The sequence below is a fragment of the Seriola aureovittata genome, chromosome 16 (genome assembly GCF_021018895.1).
Source record: "Seriola aureovittata isolate HTS-2021-v1 ecotype China chromosome 16, ASM2101889v1, whole genome shotgun sequence".
In the NCBI taxonomy this organism is placed as follows: Eukaryota; Metazoa; Chordata; class Actinopteri; order Carangiformes; family Carangidae; genus Seriola; species Seriola aureovittata.
Window position 1 is genome coordinate 19,546,663 of NC_079379.1, and position 25,902 is coordinate 19,572,564.

A 25,902-nucleotide genomic window follows, 5' to 3' on the forward strand; every position below is an offset into this window, starting at 1 on the left:
GGATTATCATCATTATTGATCCCAGTAGATAACTATGCTCTCTCTCTCACACACACACACTATCTCTCTCGTGGTGTATGAATGTCCATGTGAGATTTATGCAAATATGTTCTACATGTAGTAACCTAGTTCACCAAGTAACCTAGCAACACTCGGCTGGTTAGAAGTGTGTGCGTGCGTGCGTGAGTGACTGAGTGAGTGTGTGTGTGTGTGTGTGTGTGTGTGTGTGCGTGTGTGCGTGCGTGCGTGCGTGCGTCTGTGTGTGTGTCCATCGTCTCTCTCTGGGCTTTGCATCTGTGGACACAGCAGCAGCAAGTATCCGAGTATGCGCAGCATGTGGAGGAGTTTGAAGTGATGTGTGCTGGGAATCTGTCTGGTAAAGTTGTAAATTAGGACTACAGCGATCTGTCACTCGGTGTGATGTTAATTCGTGAGTTACTTTTTTTTTCTGATTTTGTCTTCACTCTTAAGTGCATCTTGCTGTGATTTTTTTTCCTTCCCTGTGATCACCTGTCAGTCAAACACAGGTCAAGAACTTCATCAAGCATTTGTGTTACAGCAAGTGTTTTTTTCCTTTGCTTTTCTTTTCTTCTGCTCTCTCTTCTTTTTTTTTTTAGATTGAGAGTTCATTCTTGATTATGGAAGCAGTAGCTGACAAAACGATCTCGCCACAGCGTCCATTTAGTAGCCGTTCGTGGTTTTTCGATTGTATTACACTATTAGTATATGGACTTTACCAGCTTTTATTTGAAGTACTGAAAGTTGTCACTTTAAAAAGAGTACTGCATTGATTTAACATTGCACTCCTGTAACATTCTGCTCTCTTTTTTATTCAACACTTTCTTCTTCCATGTCAAAACCTGGTGCCTACATTACCCAGAATGCAGAAGGCCTGAAGCCACAAAAAGACTTTTTACAACTTTTTTTCACACATGTAGTACTACTCCCCAAGACCTGTGAATAGTCTCTGATGTGTTCCCCTTTAAGGATTTCTTGTTCATGTTGGCAAAGTTGAGGCAAAGATTGTTGCTTGGCAGCAAGAGAAGTGTGTGTGTGTGTGTGTGTGTGTGTGTGTGTGTGTGTGTGTGTGTGTGTGTGTGTGTGTGTGTGTGTGTGTGTGTGTGTGAATGTCAGCAAAAAAATGAAAATAGATCATTCATGGCTATAAACTGAGAAGAGGAAGTTGGTCCTGCTGCCAGTTTACAAGCATGTTGGCATAGCTGAGAGTGAAAGTATTTTCTTGACCTTGGAAACAGCAGTTGGCAAAAACATTTCTGCGCAAGGTCCATTATTTTTTCTTTTTCTGTTTAACTATGGTGGCTATTGCTGCTCACACTAATTAATCCATAAACAAAATGAGCCACTGGTGAAAAAATGCCAAAAATAAACATTTTCTTGTTTAGTAGACATACATCATTGTTGATGAACGATCGTCTGCACTAAACTCGCAAAGAAATACAAGCCACAACCATGTTTTTCGAGTTGAATAATGTGAATTGTTAAGTTAGCATTAGCAGTAACTTAATACAGCTTTAATACAGCGTTAGGAGAGTGAACAGGAGACAATGAGGGCTGATATTAATGAGATTGATATTAACACTGAATTACATTGTTTCCTCTGAATCCATTGTGCATAGGTAGGCATAGAGGATTTGAACCAGGACAGGAGCAGTTTGTTTTCATGACATTCTTAAAGAAGCTATGTAAGTTTTGCTATTGCTACATAGCCAGTGTTAGCATTAACAGCTACTTAGTTTTGCCGATAACTTCAGCTGTCTTTGCATTTACAAGTAAGATAATACACCCCCTCTAAGCAGCGCTACTTCAGGGCAGCCTGGATGCTACAGCACTGTGTATCAGAAAGTTACGAGACAGGTCAACCAGGCCGCGGCTAGCTGGTTAGCATGCGAACTTCATTAGAAAAAAGAGATATAAGCTAAACAAAAGGATTGCTGAAGTTTGATACTGAACTAACAATGTTTGTTCTAGACAGGTAACTAAACACCTGTGAATGCTAATGTTGGCTATGTAGCAATAGCATAACATACAAAAAGCTCCTTTAAGGACTATAACTTTAATGTAACATTACTTGCCGTGTTACATTAGTAGCACATAGATGTGTAGATGTTTATAATTGGACTTTACTACGTTCTATCTATCTATCTATCTTTCTATTTATCCACGTGAAATAACACAGGCAGATGAGAAAAAAACACGTGTCAGAACCACTTCAGAGGTGGTTGCACTTTAAGGTGACCAGTCTTTATGACAGTGGGAAAACACTCTGATCTGCTGTTTTATGTGTTCTTGTATGTGCGTGTGTGTGGCTTTATTCTCCTCTGAGCTGTGGTTTCTGCATCTACCTTTGATTTTCTGTCAGGAGAGTTTGTAAAACAACACAACACGAGCGACTGGAGAGATGGAGAGAGAGAGAGAAGGAGAAGTGATGCATTGAGAGAGTGGCGGAAAGAGGGAGCGGGGGCTAGACACAGAGAAGAAAAGGGAAGGAACGAAAATTATGAAGTGACAAGCTTTGCAGAGAAGATGTGAAAGAAGAGGAAAGAAGAAGCATGTACAAAAAAAGAAAGAGAGGAGGAAAGAGTTGCGAAGTAATGAGAAAAGGAAGAAATGGGAAATGCGATATGAAGCAGACAGGAATAAGGCGAGTGAGACACTTAGTTTCTGTGTTTTAGGAGAGTAGAGTGATGGCCAAATAAAAGTACCAGAGCTACAGGGTGTGTGTTGAAGGACGAATCATCTCCCGCAGAAGGTTAAGGCCTAATGTCTAATGGCCGACTCTCGGAATGAGCCTGTTATGACATTCTCTCAGTGCCTTTGATCTCTGTTTTACCCGCATCTAATATTCCCGGCAATGTCCTCTCATGTTATCCGAGCTACAGAGGGAAAAAGCAGGCCAATTACAAGCGAGCAGCGCTCTGCTAAGTGGTGTTGGTATTTTCCCTCTCATTAAGTCACAGTCAGAAACCCTCTCAGGCTGTTTTCAGTGGTGTAAACATACAGCTTTATACTAAATGTGTTTCTTCGTCATATTCACTGAATCAAACTGATGAGTTTTAGATAAAGATGGGTTGTTTTCAAGAAAAATGGCATAAATTTTGATGTGATCAACTTCATTTCATTATATATGTGGATTAAGTCATTAAAAAACGATAATGTGACGTTGTTGGAGTGCCACCAAACCTCTTAGGGAGGAGGAAGGACAGAGAGGGTCAGCGGTTTGGTGTACCAAGCGTTTGATTCTGTTGTGCATCCATCCTGCTATCAACAGTCAATGTAGTTCTCTTTGTACAGGTATCAGGTCAGGCCTTGAAAAGGCTTACAAAGTATTGAATCAGTTTCCTCCAATAAAGGCCTTAGAAGGTATCTAAAAGTCTGGAATTTGATTGATAAAAGTTCCTAAATGTTTTTGTATCCAGTTACGGGCTGCTGGGAGACGTTGTCAGTAAGAAAGTGCATTACGCCTATGTCCACAATCACTCACTACTCCCTATATGGTATAGTGAGTTTGTTTTTGTAGTGCTTTCCGAATGTATAGTGAGAATTATTATGCGCTATATAGTTGTCTCATAGTATCCCACAGTGCATCGTGAAAAGTTGTGTACAATATATACTGACGTGCATTGAGCTCGCACTGAAAGAAAGAAAAACAGAAATAACCTAAGTTGTGTCCGAAAGTGTTCTTTCATGAGTTCACTATATAGTCCTCTACATAGAACTCCCTAGATTATGAATAGGGAGTGGTGAATGAGTGAGTGATTTCAGACACAGTTAAGTGATTGTGAATTTAAGTGATTTTATAAAATACTGTGCTGGTCATTCACTCCTTGTTTTCAGTCAGTACCATCAAACCTCCCGGTAGCTACAAAATCCAGGAAGCTCATTGACTCTTACTGTCCATTTAAATAAAAATGTCAATGAACTTAAATGAATGCATCATTTTTCACTGGATAATCCATCAATCCATTTTATACCACTTGTCCAGGTCGCATTTATTTAATTACACATATCATTATCATAATATAGATAAAGTAATAATAAAAAATTATTATAGGTCATATTATCCATACTAGTTTTCCATCATACTGTCACACTGTGATCGTGAAACAGGTACTTAATTGGATTCTATGTGGTATTAAAAATGCCTTTAAAAGTCTAACATTTATCTTGGTGAAAACCTCAGAAGCAGCTTAACCATGATCACTGGGTTTCCCTAACCATAACCAAGATGTTTTTGTGGTTAACCTTGAACAAAGCTTAACCACATAGGTGACATATCATAAAAACGGAATATAGAATTATTTACTAATTGTTGTAATTTCATATGTAATTTATACAGTGACAAATAATGTCATCCTGATGACAGAGGTACTAGATCAGACAATGCTCATGTAGATCATTTGGGAAGGCCGTGACATTTAGGTCGGAGGATTGATGTTTTGTAGCTGCTACTGCTATTAGTTTGTACAATCACATATCTTTCAGATCTGTGATCAGATTTGTTTCCACAGATATTCTTATGAATTTTAGATGATATATTATGGTGTTAGCTTCTTCTTATGAAGGCATTGTGGTGTCATAAAGTGTCATAAGTGTCATAAATTGAATTTGGATTTAAGCGATTTTAGAATATATTCTGCTGACCCTGAATTTGCTGTGAAGGGGTTAGGGCTTGTTTAAATCCTGCTTGTCACAAAATAACAAAAACCTGCTGGGATAGTTGACATGTTGTAAAAGAAGGAGTGAAAGTGAAAGAATAAAAGATAAGGGAAGGAGGAGGAGGAGAAGTGGAAGGAATAAATCAGGTTGTGCATGAGAATATGGGAAGGGTGAGAGAAGGGAAAACAGGGCAAGAGGAGGTGGAGACTGGGAGAGCGAGATAGAGGAATTGCCCCCTAGGCACTCTTCAATTTTGCCCTTATGATGGGAGCATATTTCCCCTGTGCTGTGGCCATCATCTCTCTCTCCCTCACAGTCGCTCTGGTGCTCTCTCTGCCTCTCACTCTTGCATTTCATCTCATTCTTTCTTGCTGCATTTCTGCTACATTTTCCTCCTCTGTCACTGTTCACTGGTCCTCATAGGCATCTTAAGATACAGTCCACTGTCAGCCACCTTCACCAGCACCTATTTTTTTAGAGCAGACTGTGTATGTGTGTGTGTGTGTGTGTGTGTGTGTGTGTGTGTGAGCGTGAGCGTGTGCGTATATATCTGCAGCGTACCCATCTGCACTGCCATGTTTGTAGATTAACTTCTGCCAATTTCCACCTGAAAGTCTGTTGCGTCTGTTGCTATGTCTTCATCCAACAGATAAGAAAGTATGTACCAGTCCAGTAGATGCCTTGCATTTAAAAAAAACACAACCTGAGCCATTATATTTTCTTCCTTTCCTCACATTTCGTTTCACTTCTTCCACGTTGGCCTCCCTCTCCGTATGCACAGAGCTGATGAGCTGCAGCCACCCAGCTGCACTCACATTTTACAGGTCCTCTTTCACAGGTCACCCTTGAAATGTTCCATCTTTCCCATCATCCTTGATTCTTTCAGGATCATGATGGGTTAGCCACGGCAGTCACCCGGCTGCCAGAGAAGTGTGTGTGTGCATGTGTGTGTGTGTGTGCTGTCTGTGCATATAAGAGAAAGACAGTGGAAAAAATGAAAATAGATCATTCATGGCTAAAAGCTGAGAAGAACAAATCAGTCCTCCTGCCAGATTCCCAGCATGCATGTCTCTTTGGCTGGCAAAGATGGAAGTGCACGCCAACACACAGCCGAGCCAATTCTCTATTATTTCCCATTCCCATATTTATACATTTCACTATTGTCTACCCCACACACCATTATGGATGTGCAGAGCTCCAGTGGTTAACAGCATCTTTGAAGTCGACTGCACTGGCACATATGGGCAGATACCAGACTAATGAAAACTTTCCCATTGTTTGACTACAATTCCATAAGTCCTATGTGCAGTTCACCTTCTCGTATTCTTAAATGAGTCGACATATCTGCCCCTGACCACGCTGTAGCTTGGTTCATTGTATCGACTGTCAAACAAAGCCGGTGTTCAGGCACACAATACCCACGGCCGCGCAGCGTCGGCCCATTTCAGTAAAAAGCCAAGACTGTGGCTGCCTTGTCCAAATGATTGTCTGCCATTTTCTCCCATTACTGTCTGGTAAAAAAAAAAAAAAAAAGAAAAATATTTTCATGCAATAGTTAGACATTGTGGTAAAATTTGATAAAATGTATTCATTTTCTTCTTGAGCGTTAGACAAGAAGATCAATGCCTATTTATGTCTGTACGCTAACTATGAAGCTACCACCAGTGGACAGTTAGTTTAGCACTTAGCATCCAAACCAGAACTGAAGTGTTAAAATGGGTCGTGGAAGTTAGCACATAACCTCCCCTAAAACATGTTGTTTTTACAAATTGGTTTCTGTGCAAATTAAACATACAAGCTATAACATCTACACTGCTGAGCTTTAGAGGTGCTGGCAGGACCTGTTTCCAGTCTTTATGCTAAACTAAGCTAAGCTAAGCTAAGTGATTGCTAGTCAGTTTTATATTTACTGGACAGACATGAGAGCGCGATCAATCTTCTCATCAAACTCTGCAAGAAATTAAATAAGTGCAATAACAGCTGATCTGCAGCGTAATGATACATTGTGCAAGATAAAGCAGTGAAAATATTCAAACTATTGCGTACACTTCAACTGATATAAGCTTTTTTCTGAGAGCATTTTTTTCAAGATGGCTAAAACATATTTTTGCGGCTAGCCTCATCCACAGCAATGCGTCGTACTCCTGGCTGCCTCTCCAAACTGCGGAGACACCGATCTGAATCTACTGCATGAAATACACTGACTATGTATAAGTACCTCACACAACCCCACATTAAATAAACCAAACTATCGCTTTAAAGTGTGTCTCTCTACCAACCATCCTGAAAATCTGACATCATTACAAGTATTTCAGGAGTTGGATTTACAGTATTTCATTGATGTGAAACAAATCTTTGACCTACAACTCGAGAGAGCAGAGACAGCAGAGAGCGGGCAGACCCAGCTGTTAGCAAAGTGGGTCAGAGCAGCTGCCATGATCACATGAATATTTAAAATGAAACCGCTCCAGACTGAAGCCTCTGTAACAATCATGTTGATGCCAAGCAATGTTAAACAATGACAGCATGTTGTACAGCTCTAACTCCCTACTGAGCAGCTACTGAATATTTCTGCCTACGCAAAGAGAGAGAGGGTGGGGTTGGGGTGGGGGGGGTGGGGGGGGTTCAAAGAGTAATGGAAATATAGAAAGAAAAGAATAATATGCAGGATACAAAAGGATGGCAAGCAGGTAGGGTCAAATCAAATAGTGGCAGTAAATTCAGATATGAATTTGAAGAACAGAAAACACAGAAGAAGAGGAGGCTGAGAAAGAACAAAAGAAGCACCTTGAAAGTCTGTTTGGTGTATTAATGTGTGTGTGCATAATGCTCTAATACCTCAATTATCTAACAAGAAATGAAGAAGAGAGAACACTGACGGATGACAGATAGATCAGTCGAGGCCAAGAGATGAGAAACTGAAACAAACTTTGTAATTAACTCAACAAAGAGAAGCGCTGACTGGCAGCAAGCCAGATGGACTGACAGGTTAGAAAAAGAAACAAAGAAAGGAGGACAGCACAGGGAGAGAGAGACATGACTAGAGGATGGATAGAAGTAGGTCAGGAGGAGAGACTGAGAGGAGAGGGAGACGTGTGGAGGGATGGATAGAGAGAAGGAAATAAAGAAGACCGAGAGCAAACGTTCAGCGGCACCTTTTCTACCTCTATCTTTTCTCTCTGTGGTGCATGAGTGTCTTTTAAGCGCGTGCACACACAACCACACGCTCAGACAGGTGTGTGCGTGGCACTGTGATTGACAGCTCCTAGCCAGCAGCGTCTCTCCAAAGCCAAAGACTTCATAATAAACAGAACATGGTTTAATTTACTCCTCCAGGCAGAGCAGCGCTGCTCACTTTGCTGTCTATTCATAAACAGGGACACACACACACACACACACACACACACACACACACACACACACATATGCAAGTATGACACACTGCAAAAAATATCTGTCTCAACGAGCTATTTGATATAGCATTCTTACTTCAGACTGGATCATTGTGAAAACGAGGATGGCACTCAGCGGAGCGCCGACCTCCACCAAAGCCAAATATTGACGAAAATGTAGAAAAATCTTCAATGTTAAGGGAAGTGATAAAAAAAATTCCTGGATCCAGCTATTTAACTGGATCCATACCAAAATGAAATATGTCCTTCCTTGGCCCATGCTCCATCCCTCCACCAAGGTTGGTGCAAATCGGCACCGTACCTTTTGCGTAATCCTGCTGACAAATAAATAACAGATGAAAACATATCCTTGGTGGAGGTAACCAGTGACTCGCTAATGTTTTGGTTTGTGAAATCTTACAAAAGTGATAATAAAGAATAAAAACAAAAAACATGTCACCAGTTGCATCAAAGCCATATTTACTGTATAAACTTTGCCAATATTTCAAAATACAAGCAAACATTATAGAAAAAACAACAAAAATAAAAACAGATTTGTTGCGGCACTTTGTCTCCATAAATATGGCCATGGGTACCATGGATATTTTTTGCAGTGACACTCCACACATACACACTCACACACTCACACACATAGTCAATACGAGGCGGCCCGGTCTATCCAGGTTCCACGGCTGTCTGAAATCTGTCCACGGTGGGATGCTGACTTGGAGAGGGCCGTCGTCACGGCTACACCAATGACACGGCTGGATGTGGGGGAGCTTCTTGGGTGGCGGCTCTCATTCAGCCAATCAAGGCAAACAGGCCACGCTCTATTTAATGATTATCCCAGCATCTGTCCCCTATCTCTCATCTCTGTGTGAAAGCCGGCAAAGACGAGCACAAACACACTCACAGGAGCTCAGACAATCCCATCCAGGCGAGCAGCTCGATTCTGGCTTTCATCGAGTAATTTCATCTCAATTTAATCAAATCGTGTGCATTATAAACAGGCTGTGTGCCTGTGATTCATTATATAGTTAGTGGAGAACGTGGTTAATAGAGGATGTGATTATAGCAGCAGCAATTAATGCCAGTCCAATAAAATACATGATTACCACATTTGGAGTGTAATCTCAGTTGTTATCCATGTGCTGAAAAGGCAATACAAAGATGGGCTTTATCCTCTTTCCATTCTGTTTACTTTTACTTACAGAAACCAGAGTGTGTGGGTGATATGGTTTACATTGTTCCACGATCTTGGCAAGGTATATTGATTTCATTTCCTGCATTTGTTTTGTGGAGAAGATCCCATCCTCTCCAGCACGAGGCTTCAGCGGGGTTGGTTTCTGCCCGGTCACCTGGATATTGTGAATCGTGGTTTTGTTCAGCTGCTCCTCAAACGGTGAAATCGCTCAGTAACTGATAGTGTAGATAGCATGGAAGAGCAAGGAAGAAACTGAAGAGAGGGAAAGAAAGGCTAATATTCTTGATTTATCAGCCCAGGAGCCTCTGAGATGAATGAGAAGAGGAGCTTATTGCAGCCTGCAGAATGAATGCTCACTATTGTGCTGTTTGTCTCTGGTTGGGTAAAAAATGAAGAGCAACATCAATAAAATGTTAATAAGAAACAGAAAAAAGCCCCACTGTTTTCACTTTCAATTTATCGGGCCACTTGATAGAGGAGAGAAAACAATCTGGACATCAATCTACAAAGTCTATTTCTTTCTGTTGTGATTCATTTGTAAGTCATATGGTGAATTACACTCCACTGAACCCCCCCAACTTTGTGTCTCACACAGACATGAACAGAACAAGAACATCAAATAAGTTATTTATACCTGTACTCCCAACCACATCTTTAAAGTATTATACTGCTGTTTTCACATTTTTGCCCTTCGGACAAATCATGCGTATTCTCATCTGAACATTATGTGATTTTGCCTGTTTAGAAAGCTTGAGATCTAAAGCTACTGAGGTAGAGTGACTTATGGTTATTCTGTGTAATGAGACAGTAAAATGTTACTGATTGCAAGACTGAGCACTAGATTTAATTATTTGATAGAGATGAATATTTACATAAACACATTGTGTTCACTTCTAGTTCCTGAGATACCGAATTTAAATGGTCGCTCCTTTTGTGCCTCCAGGTGAGACTGGTGCAGCCCTGTCACGCCCACAGCGCCCCCTTTCGGCCCGGACGGCCCACCACGCCCCGGCGCCTATGAAAGGGTACCATGTCAGCCGTAGCATGTCCCAACATTCCTCTGGTGGTGGCGGAGGAGGCCCCTGCCACTGCACCCCTGAGGACTGTGATGGCCCGGGCAGAGACTACTACCAGGGTCACAGCGACGGCCACTATTACCCTCCAGGAGGTCCGGCTGAGGCTCTGGCGCTGGAGAGGCACCATTCCCACTCCCACTCCCACTCCCATTCTGGCACGTTCCCTCGTTCCCACCCCAGCCAGCACCCAGCTCTCCAGTCGTTTGATTCTTGCGAGGAGTGCCTGTCCTCAGGCCACGGAGGGAAGATGCACCGTATTCCCCCAAACCTGATGGACCAGTTCGAGAAGCAGGTGCCCTTTCATCCTGATGGCTTCCACACGCTGCAGTACCAGCGCACTGCTAGCGGGGGTGCTGAGCAACGCAGCGAAAGCCCCTCTCGCATCCGTCACCTAGTCAACTCTGTGCAGCGCCTCTTTGCCAAGTCCCATTCCCTGGAGGCACCATCCAAACGGGAATACAACGGCACAAGAGGAGGTGGGGACTACCGTGGCGAAAGAGGAGGAGGCCACAGGAGCGGAGGGGAGGAAAGTGGAGGTCACTACTCAGGCCACCAGTCTCGGTCCACCAGGAGGAGCAAGTCTCGAGAGCGTAGCAAGAGCGGAGACTCGCGGCATGAGTCAGGCAGACGCCACCGCAGCAGGACAGCAGGCTGGTGGAGCTCTGACGACAACCTGGACAGCGACAGCAGCTTCCTGGTGAGCGGGGGCAGACGGGGGTATCCCAGCGGACACGAAAGTCTGGATGCTGCCATCCAGGAGCTCACCATGAAGAAGCCCAAGGAGCGCAGCGGAGGGCCAGGGCCGGGGGAGTGTGTGGCCTGTACCACAATGGCTCTCGCTGGGAGTGAAGGAGGGGGACACCACGGGCACCACGGCCACTCCCTGAAGAGGAGCACCTGGTCAGCCATGACAGTGAGTCAGGCAAGGGAGGTGTACCCTTCCACCAGAGGGGGAGGAGGCTACAACAAAGCCCTTGTGCCCGTGGAGAGCAAGCTGAAGGAGAGGACCTTTCACTATCTGCAGGTGTGTGCACGCCTGCATGTCAGCCTGTGTGTGTGTGTGTGTGTGTGTGTGTGTGTGTGTGTGTGTGTGTGTGTGTGTGTGTGTGTGTACAAAGGGAATATTTTACTTGAGTGACTTTGTTTGCTGCACAGTGATCTGCTGCAAAAAGGAGTGATATTTCTGTAAAGTAATGATGGGAAAACTTTTTTTTGTTGATTCTTATATCCCTGGAGCAATGACACTCAATTGGTTCATATACAGGTTTTTACTGTGTGTTGAAACCTCTGGACAAAACACAACAATTCTGAATTGCATAAAACTTTTTTTTGTCTTCAAAAAAGTATCAAAACAAACATGACGTGAAATGTGGAAACTGAGCAAAAACAGCCCAGGGTTCAAAGGTTTAAATATCCACCACACCCTGGACTGTCTTGGTATTTTGCTGTGAGTCAGAAAACAATGATTCTCATCCGTGCAGAGATTATTCGATGTCTCTCCTAACAGTTCCCACTTCCAGGGGCCTGACTCCATCTCCGAATCCAACACATGCAATTTTCCCTTTGCCCTTTCTCCCATTTTATATACATGAATTCCCTAAAATGAAAAGCTAATGGCTGTTACAGTGTACCTACAAAGGCAGCTGAGAGCACACACACACACACACACACACACACACACACACACACAAACCTCCAGCTGTGCTGAGGTAGAGCTGCCATGCAGGCTGTGTTTCTACGGAAACAGCAGGTAGCCACAGGAGTCCCTGGTGTTTTTCCCACTCTCATCCTTTAGACACAGCTGAGGTCTGCTGATAGAAGAGACAGTGAGAGCAGGGCTGTGTGTGTTGGGGTTTTCAAAGGACAGACCCCACACAATTTGCCTCTGAGCCTTAGGGCTACCATCACATTCACACCTTAGGACACAAAATGAACTTCCCCTTTGCAGCTTTTCTCATATCTTCAGGCGTCACTTGCAGTTTTGTCAGGAGAGGGGAGACCGTGTGTGGAGTGAATTTTTGTGCCCCGTTTAGATGTGCTGAAGTCAGCCAGATTGATCCATGGCTTCAGATCAGACAGCTTCCTGGAGCTGCAGATATAGAGCCGTTCAGGTCTAGTCCAGCAGGACCAGACCTCAGGACAAACAGCAGCACAGGTGCCATATTGAAGTAGCAGTTCTGAACTGAGACCTTGTTCTCTGGAAGCAAAATTCGAAACAATTGCTGCCAGATAGAGTTTGTAAAGACTAGATATTATACATTTAACACCAGACTTTAAAGTTACTATTATGAATATTTTTACAATAACAATGGATCATATGGCTACATGAATAATATAGTTGTCACTCATGGTCATGAAACTACAGGGAATTATCATCCGATCGTTCAATTCCTCACATTCCTACACAGCTTTATATCCTCTTTTAGCTCATTGTTTTGGTTTTTTTTGTTCTGGCTCCGTACCGTTACTGTTTTTGTTCACTGTCACCGCTGTCATAGTGACCAAAAACCCAACAGCAGACAGTCCAAGTCATCACTAGCCAACCTCAGGAGTTGGTTGCAACAAAAAAATGAAAAAAATTGATCACAAACACAACTTCAGGTGGCTGCTGATATTGCTCCATAGCTGCTGGATGTGTAAATCTGCAGTTAATGCATTATAGTTACATATAGTCTGTCTCACAGTTGCCAAAAATCAGTAAATTCCAGGTTTAACTCTTTAACATGCTAACATGCTAAAGTGCTCTGCTTCTCACACCACACAAATCTTATCATTGTATTCCTTATTCCACTGTTCAGATTTGTGTTGTTGTTCAGCTCACTCACTGTATGGGAGTGTGTGTCCACTCCAGGACATGAGCCATGAAAATAATTTTTTTTGAAAAGATGCTGGCGATCCTGACTGGAGAAGAAGGTAAGAGATTCAAGTAAAATATACTTGTATGTAATAGAATCACCTGATTTGATCATCAGACTTTACAAATATAATGACTCAACTCAACTTTAGTCTGTAAGGGTCCACGGATCAAAAGCTTTGAAAGAGTTTTTCATAAAAATATTCTAAGTTGAGAATATTGTCACGTGAAGTCCAGTGCAAACAGGCAACTTCTTCTTCACTTCTTCCAACATAAAAACAATTTTTTCACGTTCCAGCTTGGGGGCTCGGGGTATGCTTGTTTTCATTAGTTTGTGCTGCCTACAAAATGGAAGTGTCCCCTTAATGGTCTGTTGAGTTTTCAGCCCGGGAGGGTTGAGTGAAGACAGTGAACGCACCTGTTCTAAAGGCCGATGACGATTTCCCCTGTGAGGTAGCTCTGGCCTCGAGCCCCCGGGAAGGCCTAGAGCTGTGATTTTTGGTCCCACCCATTATAAGTCAAAATGTGATTGGTTAATTCACCTGCCACTTACTAAACAAACACACGCAGCTGTGGGGGCTGAAGATGAAAGAGATTAAAGGCCAACATTTAAAATGCTGATATGTTTGGACATCTCTGAAGGCCTGGAAGGCCCTGAGCACTCTTGTATAACAAAGTACCTGCAGCAAATACATATTGAAGTAGTGGGTTTTTGAAACACTGACATGTTCATACAAGCTTATCTCGACAAGTCCACACCAAGAAAAGCAAGAAAAAAGTGAAGCATCTCGAAGTGAAAATTAAAGGAACAAAAATGTCTGAATTACAGTGGTCAGAAGCAAAGGGACATGTGCAAGGTTTTCTCCCATGGTGTCAATGCCAATCACGATGTGCGGCATCAGAACCCGGCGCTCTCCATTCCCTAAGCCTCTCTTTTCCCCTCGGCCTGTGTCTCGTAGATAAGGAATGACAAAAACAAGAATATGGAGCGAAAGTGAAATGAAGACAGAAACAGTGAGGGAGAGAGAGAGACAAAGATAGAGGAGGGAAAAGAGCAAGGTAGAGGGATCCAGAGATAGTGAAGCAAGCTCAGGGATAGAGAAGAGATAAAGGAGGTGATGGTAGCCAGGGGGAAACGCAAGAGGAGGAGTGAAAGAGCAGGATGAGAAAATGAGAGAGATAGTGGAAGGCCAGGGGGATCAGGAGATTAGGCTGAATCAACTTTTAAGTGATGACCTTAAAAACACACACTCAGCTGGATGCCAAACCGTGGGGTCTTCACTATGTGTGTGTGTCAATGTTTGGAGGTGTTTTCATTGGGTCACTGAAAAAAAAATATCCTAGGGTTTATTCATATATGAAGTCAAATTACCTTCTACTGCAGCTCGTGATATTAGAAACTGAAACATTCATGATTTTTACAAAGTTACTCAGTCATTTATTTATTTATTTTTAGCATACAAGAACTACAGACCCCCTTGAGAATTTGCCACCATAACAGTGCAGATACTTAACATCCATCATAATTTTGTGAAGATCCTCAGCCGTCCATGTCATGATCGGTTATCCAAGAAGGTTTGAATCAAGAACTGAAACTCTGAACTGAACAAGCATCTTAGATGAAACATGTAATGTCTTCAATTATCTAAACCAGGTCTCTTTATTTAACCCTTATTGAATCCTCTTCCAGTGTCTGTTTTTTCAACGTTTTAGCTATAATCTGTACTGTTTTAAAAAGTTTTTAGCTGTTATTAGAGACATGGGCCCTCCACCATAGACTGTATATAAAGTTGAATGTAGCCTCCGTGACCTCACCCATAGGTTTCTGTGGAGCGGTTTTGAAACCCAAAGTGGGCTGCTCCGCCGTCGCCATCTTGGCAGTACCTGACTCTGCCTAACTAACTCCCGGCTAATCCGAAAATGGGCAAAGAGGTGGGGCACGTGTGGAGCCGAGAATGTCGGTTTGAGGCAAGCATACGCTCATCCGCCTGTCCCTCAAAGCGGCACGCCCTCAATCATGCATAACTTTAAACCTTAATAAAATTAAACAGGTGAGTTATGTAATTCAGCCCCATACAGTTGCCACGAAGGGGGGAATTAGCTATAGACACTAAAACTGTTTTTTGTACCAGGCTGTAAACCTGTTAACTTCTGCTGTAAAGTTGGGCATTTTAACAAGCAAGTCTACGGGGATTGACTCACTTTTGGAGCCAGCGCCAAGTGGCCATTGAAGGAACTGAAGTTTTTAGCACTTCTGTGTTGGCTTCATTTTTTTGCCCAGGAGTTTGACCCTTGCCGTCCAATCACCTACGGAATCGCCTCTGATGACATACAAACTGCAGTGGTTAGTGGGCTTGTCCTTTAAATGTCGTTGAGAGCAGAAATCATGAATAAAAAAAATGAAATAAAAAAGATATTAGCTCTTCTTTTTTTTTAATTACCATGCTTGCCTTGACAAATGGAGTATACTCAACATACAACAATATGTCATACTGTTGAGTAAGTTTATGTCCCAAGGCTGGATCTTTAGTCATTTGCATGGTATTTGCATGATTACAAATGTCAGTGTGATTTTGAATTAGGCTTCCTTACCTCTGGAAGTTTTACCTCAACTCTAAAGATGCAAATTAAAGCTGCACTAATCAATATCTTTAATTTGAACAATGGCTGAAAGGACTATGAGTAATGTCAAATGTGTCACTTTTAATGACAAACCCACAGAGAATTATCAACCATCTCTGAAATTCCCCTCAGCTTTTTAGCCACTTTTAACTATTGTTGTACATTGTGCTCACATCTGACCTGTTTGGGCAGTTAATGCTTTTTTTTTTAAAGACACGAGCTGTTTCATTGTCTTTCTGTCTTGTTAGCTCTGTCTACCAAAACAGTCAACTCATATGAATATGTCAGAAAAGTTTTCACAGTGTCACTCAGTGAATGAGGTGTCATCTTGTTTTTCTTTGGAAAAACTCCCACAACAGACCAGAAAGCGAGGACATTTTTAAGAGTAATGAGAGCATTCTGACTTGGTTATGAGACATCATACATTTTACATGAGGGCCGCAGTGGGAACCTGTCAATTTTTTGGTTTCATTTCATTGCTCTTTATCACTTTTCTATGTGTTGCCTTCCTCTTTAGTTTCTTGTCTCGAGTGTCTCCCTGTGTGTGTGTGTGTGTGTGTGTGTTTTTCATTTTGTTTTCTCATCAGACTGCTCGTCCGTCATCCTGCTCTCTGTCGGCTTAAGTCTGCTATTCTGCTTCCCTGTTTCTTGTTTTGTCCCCCCTGTACATCTGTCTATCTCTCTATATGCCACTCGCCTTTCCTGTCTGTCTGCCTACATTTCGTCCGTCTGTCCTCTCTGCCCGTCTACCCGCCTTTCTGTGTATTTGTTTATTTGCTCTGTCTGTCGGCTTCAGGCTTACGCTGTTTTTCCTTCTCTGTGTCAGTGTTTCTCCAGCTGTCAGAGTTTCTCTCTTTCTGTAAGTCCCTTTGTCCCTTTCTCTCTTTCACTAACGTCATCTCCCATGTGTATGCATATACTGTATGTGCATGTGCGTGCGCGAGTGTGCTCTCATCGTGTGCATGAGCATGCTTGAGCTTTCTGTGTTGGTGTGTTTGCTTTACAAGCCAACACCGTGTGCACGTGTGCGAGGACTGTGCGTCTGAGTCATCGCTGTCCTTCTGTGTGAGGTGTGAAATATCTTTCAAGGATGAAATATATTTCTGTTTCCAGAAGTCTTTTGACTTTGATAACAGATATTGGGAAGAAACTGCCAACAGTGCAGTGAAAACATCTTCAATATCTCAACCCTGATTAATTCACATTGTGATCAATTGCTTTTCACTTAACAGTCGGTGTAGACGAAGAATGCCTACTTACTTTTAACCATACCAACTCTGTGTTTAATCCATTTATAGAGAGTCTTACTAAACAAACTTGACCATGTGTCAACTCCACATGGTCGTACACTTCTACTTACTACGTGTTTGTGTTATCCTCATACTTAGTTCTATACTTACCTATGACTATGTGAATGTGTCCCAGGTCCCTTCAGAAGACTGGGGAGGTGGATACGGCAGTGGCGGCCCAGCCGACAGCGCAGGGGAGATTCCTTGCCGTCGTATGCGAAGCGGCAGCTACATCAAGGCCATGGGTGATGACGACAGTGCCGACTCAGACACCAGCCCAAAAGCCTCACCCAAGTCCACCCTGATCGCTCAGAGGGATGCCTTTCGACGATCTATCAGCATGGATCAAAGGTCAAATGTCACAAATGTAATTTTTTTGTTGAAAGACGTTTGAGCTGTGCGTGTTGATCTGCTCCATCCTGACACTCTGGTTTTTAACATCCAGCTGGACTCAAATATCTTACATAGTCACAAAAGTACAAGATAGCTGTAGTAAAATGTCTCTCTATACACACATGTAGTGGTGCAAAGTCCTGTCAAGTACACTTTTGAGGTATTTATACTTTGCTAATTTCCATTTACTTTATACTCCTGCTCTTCTACATTTCAGATGGAACTATTGTACTTTTTTCCACACTATATTTATTTAAATGCTATAGTTAGTACTATTACTATAGTTAGTTACATTGATGGACTTTTCACATGATGTTAATCTGTTGTTGTTTTTCTGAAATTCTGAAATTCATGCTTTTAATTTCCTTCCATTTTTGTTTTGCAGCATGAAGCAGCACTGGTCTTTGACTGTGCTGTTAAAGTCAGTAAATGGTGACTTTAAACTAGAGATAGATGAAAAATAAAGACATTTAAAAAGAGTTTTAATTTTGAAGAACTTAAAGAGCTACTACAATGATTCATTTTTGCACATCTGGACACTACAAACATTACATTTGAAATATTTAACTTATAACACAGAATAACCCTGATGAAATCATCTAGGTTATTTTGTTAGACCTTAAAAAGCTCTGTCCAGAGACACAGAACACATTACACACCTTTCACTGGCTGAGTAAAACTGTGTAAAATTGAGTGGCCCTTTAAAATATTTAGCGATAGTTTCAGTAACGTTGAATGTAGTCATAATTCTCATTGCCTCATTCAGAGATAACTGTAAATTACAGTACCCTATCTTGAAAACAGGATTTTGTCACAATATGATATAGAAAGACAATAAGTTATTACATCAGCACAGTTAAGTTATCATAAAAAACACAGAACATTATGTTCTTCTATGTAGTGAATAATTCTTCTGGAACCTGGGGTTTGTCACAGGACAATTCCACGTTTAACTGCACTTCTATCCAACATGGAAATAGCACAAATCGGTATTTCAGAATGATTTCATAGAAATGTGAAAAAAATTATAGTTATGATTTAATGCTTTTTCAGATTTTCTCATTTGACTGGGGAATGCAGCATTACAACACTCAAAATGACTCCAACTGGCATAGTTATAGAAGATGACTCAGTGACATTTTATTTGATGGTCGTGGTTAACCAAATGGTGCACCGTGTGTTACAAATATGAGTTCTTGTCAAAAATAGCAAAGCAAATGGCTGCAGATTTTACAGCCAGAATGTGATACTAACGAGGTGAGAAATAGCTGTTTGTTTCATTATGCACTGTAGCTGTTCATGCTGATTATGTGTGTTATATGTTTGATCCAGGTACTCCTGTAAGCAGTGTACAGATTCCTACCCCAATACCCGAACCACACCCAAAGCCCACACCCGCTCTCGTAGTTACACCCGCTCTCTGACCAGCTCACAGGTATCAAATAATGTGCTTTACTTGTGTCACTCTGTGATGAGGTGCCTTGACTAGACTCAAGTGTCCGCATTTCCCTCCTCCAGCTGGGAGATACGTTGAACCGTCAGTTTGAGGCGGTGTGCGAGACCATGTTTGGGGAGGTGGAGTCTCAAGCCGTGGAGGCCCTGGATCTTCCAGGTGTGTTCCGCACCCGTAGCCACAGCTACGTTCGCGCCATCCAGGCCGGCTGCTCCCAGGACGACGACTGCCTCTCCGTCTTCTCCATGTCAGGCCCCCAGGGAAGCATCAAGGGCGGGGCCGGTGAGTTTGTGCTTGTGTGCGGCTCGGTCTACCAGTATGTAAAACTCAGTGTCTGTGTGAGTGTTAAAAGAATGCGCGGTTGCCTTTTATGTGGTGGCAACCAGGTGGGCGACACAGTAGGGCAGCTAGTGGGAGAAGGAATTTTATGACAGCTTGTGCCTGCTTACCTCACACACACACACACACACACACACACACACACACACACACACACACACGCACACACACATCCACACATCCACACATCCACAAACCCCACACTATCAGCCACCACACACCTGCATGTAATATGTGCATCCATTTTTAAATTCTAACCTTTTTTTCTTCTCTGCAATCATTATTTTTCACCCTTCTCCTCCCCCTGCAGCACTTTCTTTGTGTTATATGTATATGTGTGAATGCTATAAGCATAGGCTTGTGTGTATGTTATTGTGCATGCTCTTTGTTCTCTGTGATTTGTCTTGTCTCTGGATCTCATCTCTTCCATCATCCTCCCATGTGATAGCACGTTCCTCTGGCTCAATAATAGCGACAGGAACACTCATGATTATGATGATAGCTCAGTGTCTCCAGCTGCTTCTATCTGCCTCTTCCTGGCATGGTCACTTCTCTTTGTGTTCTCCCTCTCCATCAATTAATTTGAAACATTTTTTTTTTTTTTGGATTCTGTATTTTTTTTCCTAATAATTCTTCATAAAGAAATCACCTGCTCAAGCCCAATATTCACTCTATCTGTATTTATTTCAGATTGTATGTGTGTGTGCGTGTGTGTGTGTGTGTGTGTGTGTGTGTGTGTGTGTGTGTGCGTGTGTGTGTGCATGTGTGCGTGTGTGTGTGTGTGTGGGTGCATATGTTTGCTAATGTGTGTTTGTACAGTAGACTGCAGAGCTACTTCAGTGCCTCATAGGACTCAAAATTCTAAGCTTAGACCAGCAAATCCCCCCTGAGATTTACTAAAGCCTCTGTGAAGTGTCATATACATCAGCCACAAACACACACACGTACGGTACACAAACTCAAATGCACGCACACCTACATACATACGTGCATGCATGCACACACACTGGAGGTTAGAGCGTCTTGGTTTAAAGCAATGAAGATGTCTGGAAAGAAATGCATTAAAGTTTGATCCTGTATTCAGTGAAAATAAACTCTGTGTATGTATGTATGTGTGTGTGTGTGTGTGTGTGTGTGTGTGTGTGTGTATGTGCGCACATCTATGTTTGAACGAAGCTGTGAGGGAGGAGGAAGTGACAGAATTTGCACTTCTCATTTTAATATTTCTCTCAGGAAATTGCTTTATCTTCCTAAGAAGCGGAGTTAAGTTAGCTCAAGGGAAGAGGTTTTCTTTTGTCACTTCTATCCTGTCTGTCTTTTCCACCACTTCACTCGCTGCCTCTCACTGAAATTCACACCAAAAGCTGATATTTTTGGTGAAAAGAAATAGTGAGTTGCAATTATAAATCTTTTTTGTCATTATTTCCTAATGATTTTGTTTGTTTTCTTTTTTTCTCTGTCTTGGTTCACCTCCTTTTATGCCAATAAATTTCCATCTTTTCACTCTTTGTCTTTCCTTTCACCTTCTCCTTCCAGTCTGTCCCTTTTGTAAGTACTGCTCCCTGTTCATATAGCTCCCATTTTGCTTTTAACAGACCGCTATGCCTCTGTCTTCCTTTCTCCCGCTCTTCTCACACTTCAGTCTTTCCTTATCGCAAAGGTGCTCCTCCCCCACTCCCACCTCGCATGTCCAAGTCTTCACTCTCGGTGCGGGCTCAGAGCAGCACTGAGTCCACCCAGGATGCCTACTTCCAGAGCAGTGGACAGTTGGCCTCAGGTTCAGGCCCCGGGCGCCCCAAGCAGCACAGCAACTCTGTGGATCTGGGCAGCTCTGACGGGCCCTCGGGTCGCTCCTCCAGAGGAGGCTACTACACCGCCACAGGCCCTGGACGTTCCAGGCAGCACAGTAACTCAGCAGAGAGCCTAGATGGGGTCAGGGGTTCGCGGGAGCTTGTGCCCTATGGAGGGGGCCCGGGGGTCGGGGTGAGAGCCAAACACAGCAGCTCAGCTGACAGTCTGTTGGAGGGGCCACCGAGGCCGGCCAGGGAGAGGGACGGCAGGGTTGGGGGCAGCCTGGGGAAATCAGTCTCTCTGCCTCAGAACAGCATAGTGCTGAGTAAAGTTGGAGGGCAGGATGAAGGACGAGCTGGGAGGAAGTGGAGTCCATCCATAGCTGTTCAGGTGAGAAAAGGCAATTTCATTAAATATTGAGACAAAGACTTAATTTCATTTTTTTAATTTTTTTGCCAAACGTTAGATGAGAAGATCAGTTCAACTCTCATGTGTGCCTGTTAGATATAAAGCTACAGCAAGCATCTAATTAGCTTAGCATAGCAACAAAATCTGCCAACTGCAGTTCACTATAACCTCGCATTGTAACCTGTTGTTTTTTACATGTTTTTGTATGAAAAAGGAATAACAAGATATAACATTAATAACTAGCGAGCCTCTGACTATTCCTTTTATTCCAGTTGTGTATCGCATCTTTAGGCCACGTGTTTCCTCTGTGGTCTGACTGTGGAGCTTTGTGGCTGTTTCTCTTCCAGGTGGACAGCTCAGAGACTCTGTCAGATTCAGACGGAGAGGGCAAAGCTCTTACAGAGGTCCACTCTATAGGAGTCCAAGTGGAAGATGATAAAAGGTAAAGAAGAAAGTGCAACTAAAAGTCAAAGTAGGGAAAAAGTAAAGTATTTTTGAAATCTCTTCCCGACTTGTGTGTTTGTTTTGCCTGACATTTAACTTGCATTAATTACAGACACAGACTTGCAAACTAAGACATGCGATTTGTTTATTTACTAATTTATCTTTGCAACCAAAAATATGTGGCTTCATCAAGGGCTTGTGGTCGTCGTACTGTAATTTATGTGAATAATTTTCATATATAATTTGAAAGAGCCTTCATCTCCCAGGCGCCCAACAGCGCAGCCACCTATGGTTGATTTCTTGGCTAGATCTTATTATTTCATTTAACATTTCATCAGACATCACAGCTTGAACTCAGTAACACTTTGTTCCAAGAATGTCTTGTTTTTCGCCATTAGTGACTGTAACCATGACTACTGCAAATCATACACTCGACATGACTTTCACACGTGCAGCCCTTCTCCTAATTATATCTCGCAATGCTTACGGGTCAGACTCACATGCGTGCATGCTCACACACAGCATCTCATACTCCCAAATCTCCAGCAGTCGCTGTGTGATCATGCACCTGTTAACAATGCCCCCACCCTCCTGCAATCATCAAGGATGACAGTGTGATGTCGGGGGGTGGGGGATGGGGGCTGGGGGGCGTGAGAAGAGAGCGGAAATCTGAGTCACATCTCACACCCCATCAGACAGCAAAGAAGGATGAGGGGAGGTGGGGTATAAACTTGTAATAGAGTAAACATTCATCACTGAGTCCACTGACGTGACATTTGCACACACTAGTGCGTCATATGCCAAAAGATTTAGCAGGACTTATCACAACCGAGTGCATAGTGGTGACTGCAGTGAAGGCTTGACTATCCCGGCTCAAACAGGAATGTGCAATTATTAGAAGGAGAAAAAATATATATTTGAGAAAGGCTTTTGCATGCAATACCGCGTGTGACTGGATGGCTTCGGGGCCTGCTGTGACTCCCTGTGTTGCAGGCGGGCTCGTTTCAAGCGCTCCAACAGTGTGACAGCGAGCGTGCAGGCCGACCTGGACCCCGAGGGCTTCCCAGGACTCAGCATTGCCGTGCCAACACAGGACAAGAGCCTTCAGTTCGGCTGTTCATTCCAAAGGCACTCGTCAGAGCCTGAGTCCGCGAGCCAGTACACAGAGTGTCACCGCACCGTCCACACGCAGGGACAGTGGGCCTACAGAGAGGTAGGTCCGCAGTGAGTGGCACAAAATTTACAAAGCAGATTTTTACTAATATTTTGGAACCTGCATTGTTTAAATGTATGTTGTTGTTATATTTGGAGATGGACACAATGATATGGATGCAACCTTCAGGGCGAGGCTCATGTGTACGAAGACAGCTTTAGCGCCTGTAGGCTAGCTTTCTGTAGCCCTGTAGCTTGTGTTCTTGTTCTGTAGGAGAATGTAAACTGAAATAACGCATTACAAAACTGTTATTGAAAAATTGTAAAATTCCCTACAGCAACTTTTTTATTGACATATGACATTGTACTCTTCATGAATATTATTGCGACAAAACCTCTAATCAGATTTGAAAACCATGTTTAAGGATCCCATCCATATAAATTGCTCAATTTCTTTACATCGTCACCCAGCGCCCGAATGACGTACCTGAATGTCAGGTGTAAGATGAAACAGCATAATGCCAGTGTTTTTACAAAGACAACAAACATCATTTTAATTAATGAATTCCAACTCAAACTGAAATGGATCCTTCGAAACATTTTTAACAGACACTAGTAAAACAACACCTTCAAACCCAGAGTCAGTGTGGTCTGTTAGATTAGATCGCCTGCACAGATTGCGTCATCAGATGCTAGCAGATAACTTCGCTCGTGGTTAGTTCGGTCACCCCTGTTGGTTACAAGTCCTGCGTATTGCTGCTTGTCCCCTATGTTCACCATTCCTGTGCCCTTACTGGCACGTTTCTTTAGTCACAAGCTGTAAATTAGTGACGTGGCATGAAACTTTGGCAGGAAGGTGAATGTTGTTGACCGTGTGCTTGTGCGTACAGTATGTTAAGTGCTGTACATGTGAACGTGATACAAACAGAGGGAGGACCCGTGTAGAAACAGCTCCAGAGCGCTACCAGTGGCCAAAAACTCCACATGGAACCTGAAAACCTGAAGAAAAACACACAACCTTTTCTGATTAACTCAATTACAGTAGAATCAGAGGTACGGTCGATGAAAAGGGTTAACATATGAAATTGAGTTTGATTGGTCACCAATGGATTTCAGCCACTGATGGCGCTGTCACTACTTTAGATGGATGTATTGTACATGATCAGGCTTTAATTACATTCCCTACAGTAACTGTGTTCACACTTTGTCACTGACTTTATGATACAAGTGACACTGGGAAGGTCCACCTTGTTCCATTACTGAATATGGGATTATTTGGTGCAGTTGCAGTAATTACTTTCTTTCATTCACTGTGATAGAGACACAGTGAACAGAGGGTTTATAGTGGAAATGTCTTTGTTCAATTATTATACCGTTATTGATGGTCCAAATCTCTGAAGTGTCCAAACTGTTTTCTCCTCTGTTCTCCCAGGACTTTATCCAGAGTGGGTACACCACTGAGGCCTGCCCAGCAGACCCACGGCCCCACCAGCACCCGCACTTGCCGCCACGTTCCCACTCCCCTCTGCCCATCACCTCTGAGCGAGCCTGGGCGGGGACGCCGTCCCTGGAGGGCCCCCGAAGCCTGCCCGACTCGGGCCGAGCCTCGCCCTGCATGAGAGATGGAGAGTTCTTCTTACGCCTCCTACAGACGGAGGTGGAGAGGATGGAGGGCTGGTGCCAGAACATGGAGAGGGAGGCTGAGGAGAACGAACTGCCAGAGGAGAGTGAGTTTGGGAGGAGGATCAAAAAGATTAGAGACAGAGATAAACGATGAATAATTCTTGGATATCTGAAACTATTTATGTGCTGTTTCCTCCCCAGTTCTTGAGCTGATTCGAAATGCAGTTGGCAGCGCCCAGATGCTCATGTCTCAGAAAGTCCAGCAATTCTTCCGCCTCTGCCAACAAAGTGTGGTCAGTATGCATGATTGCATGTAAATTCATGACAACATAACATTACATATGGTGTATGGTTCTGCTGAGATTCACTGTTGCTAAAAACAAAATTAGTTTGCCTGCAAAAACCCTAAAAATTGGTCTTTTGCAACATCCTCCCTTTCACAAAGCGTTGTATATTACTCACCCATCGCATGTCACATCCTGTCTCCCTGCCCGCCCCAGGACCCATCAGCCTACCCCCAGCCCACCTCTCAGGACCTGGCAGGCTTCTGGGACCTGCTCCAGCTCAACATAGAGGACGTCAGGGTCAAGTTTCAGGACCTCCAGAGGCTCAAGGACTCTGGTTGGAGGCTCCCACCTGAAAAGAAGGTGAGAGGCCCGGGGATCCAAAAAGCCCTGGTTTCACTTCAGCAACCCCCCAGAGCTAAGATGGCAATGTGCAGAAGAGTAGCGCAGATGGTCGTGCCCTCCAAGCCTTTGCAGGCCGTGAAAATACAGAACAGCAAGAGGAACTGAGCTGAGCTGCACATGAGACAGTGGAGTCTTATACTGCTAAAACATGATTCTAACTGCAACTGTAACTAATATGTGCACATGCTGCAGCTGGTCAGACAGAAGAAAGTACTTGACTGTTACATTACTGTCTTTAAAGGTTAGACTACTCACTGATCAACTACATTATTCTTGATAACAAACTAACAATTGTTTTTCCTCTCTTCTTGTTCTTTTTACATAATTTTTGTTCACCTTTACCTTTCCCATTTCATGTCCTTTTCTTCTTTTATTTTCACCTGATGCCAATGCATGCTGAGATACTTTTTGCTGATTTTTTTTCCTGATTTTGGTTCTTATCTGTCTGTTGTAACGTCCCGGCCCATGATTCTTCTTTTCTTGAATTTTACCCTTT

At 43.1% G+C, this 25,902-nt stretch overlaps 1 protein-coding gene across 3 annotated transcripts in view; it reads left to right on the top strand.

Annotated features, from left to right (window-relative positions):
* dlgap3 (discs, large (Drosophila) homolog-associated protein 3) overlaps positions 1-25,902 on the top strand; it is a 117,241-nt gene that overhangs the window by 84,609 nt on the left and 6,730 nt on the right. For all 3 annotated transcript variants that reach the window (XR_008829929.1, XM_056399869.1, XM_056399870.1), the window contains 10 exons: positions 10,217-11,373; positions 17,251-17,465; positions 18,840-18,942; positions 19,026-19,242; positions 20,942-21,480; positions 21,846-21,940; positions 22,936-23,155; positions 24,527-24,821; positions 24,919-25,010; positions 25,218-25,364. Coding sequence is in view for 2 of the 3 variants with exons in the window: in XM_056399869.1 (XP_056255844.1) it covers positions 10,291-11,373; positions 17,251-17,465; positions 18,840-18,942; positions 19,026-19,242; positions 20,942-21,480; positions 21,846-21,940; positions 22,936-23,155; positions 24,527-24,821; positions 24,919-25,010; positions 25,218-25,364 (3,006 nt within the window). In the remaining variant the exon portion in view is untranslated. The remainder of the gene's footprint in view (positions 1-10,216; positions 11,374-17,250; positions 17,466-18,839; positions 18,943-19,025; positions 19,243-20,941; positions 21,481-21,845; positions 21,941-22,935; positions 23,156-24,526; positions 24,822-24,918; positions 25,011-25,217; positions 25,365-25,902) is intronic.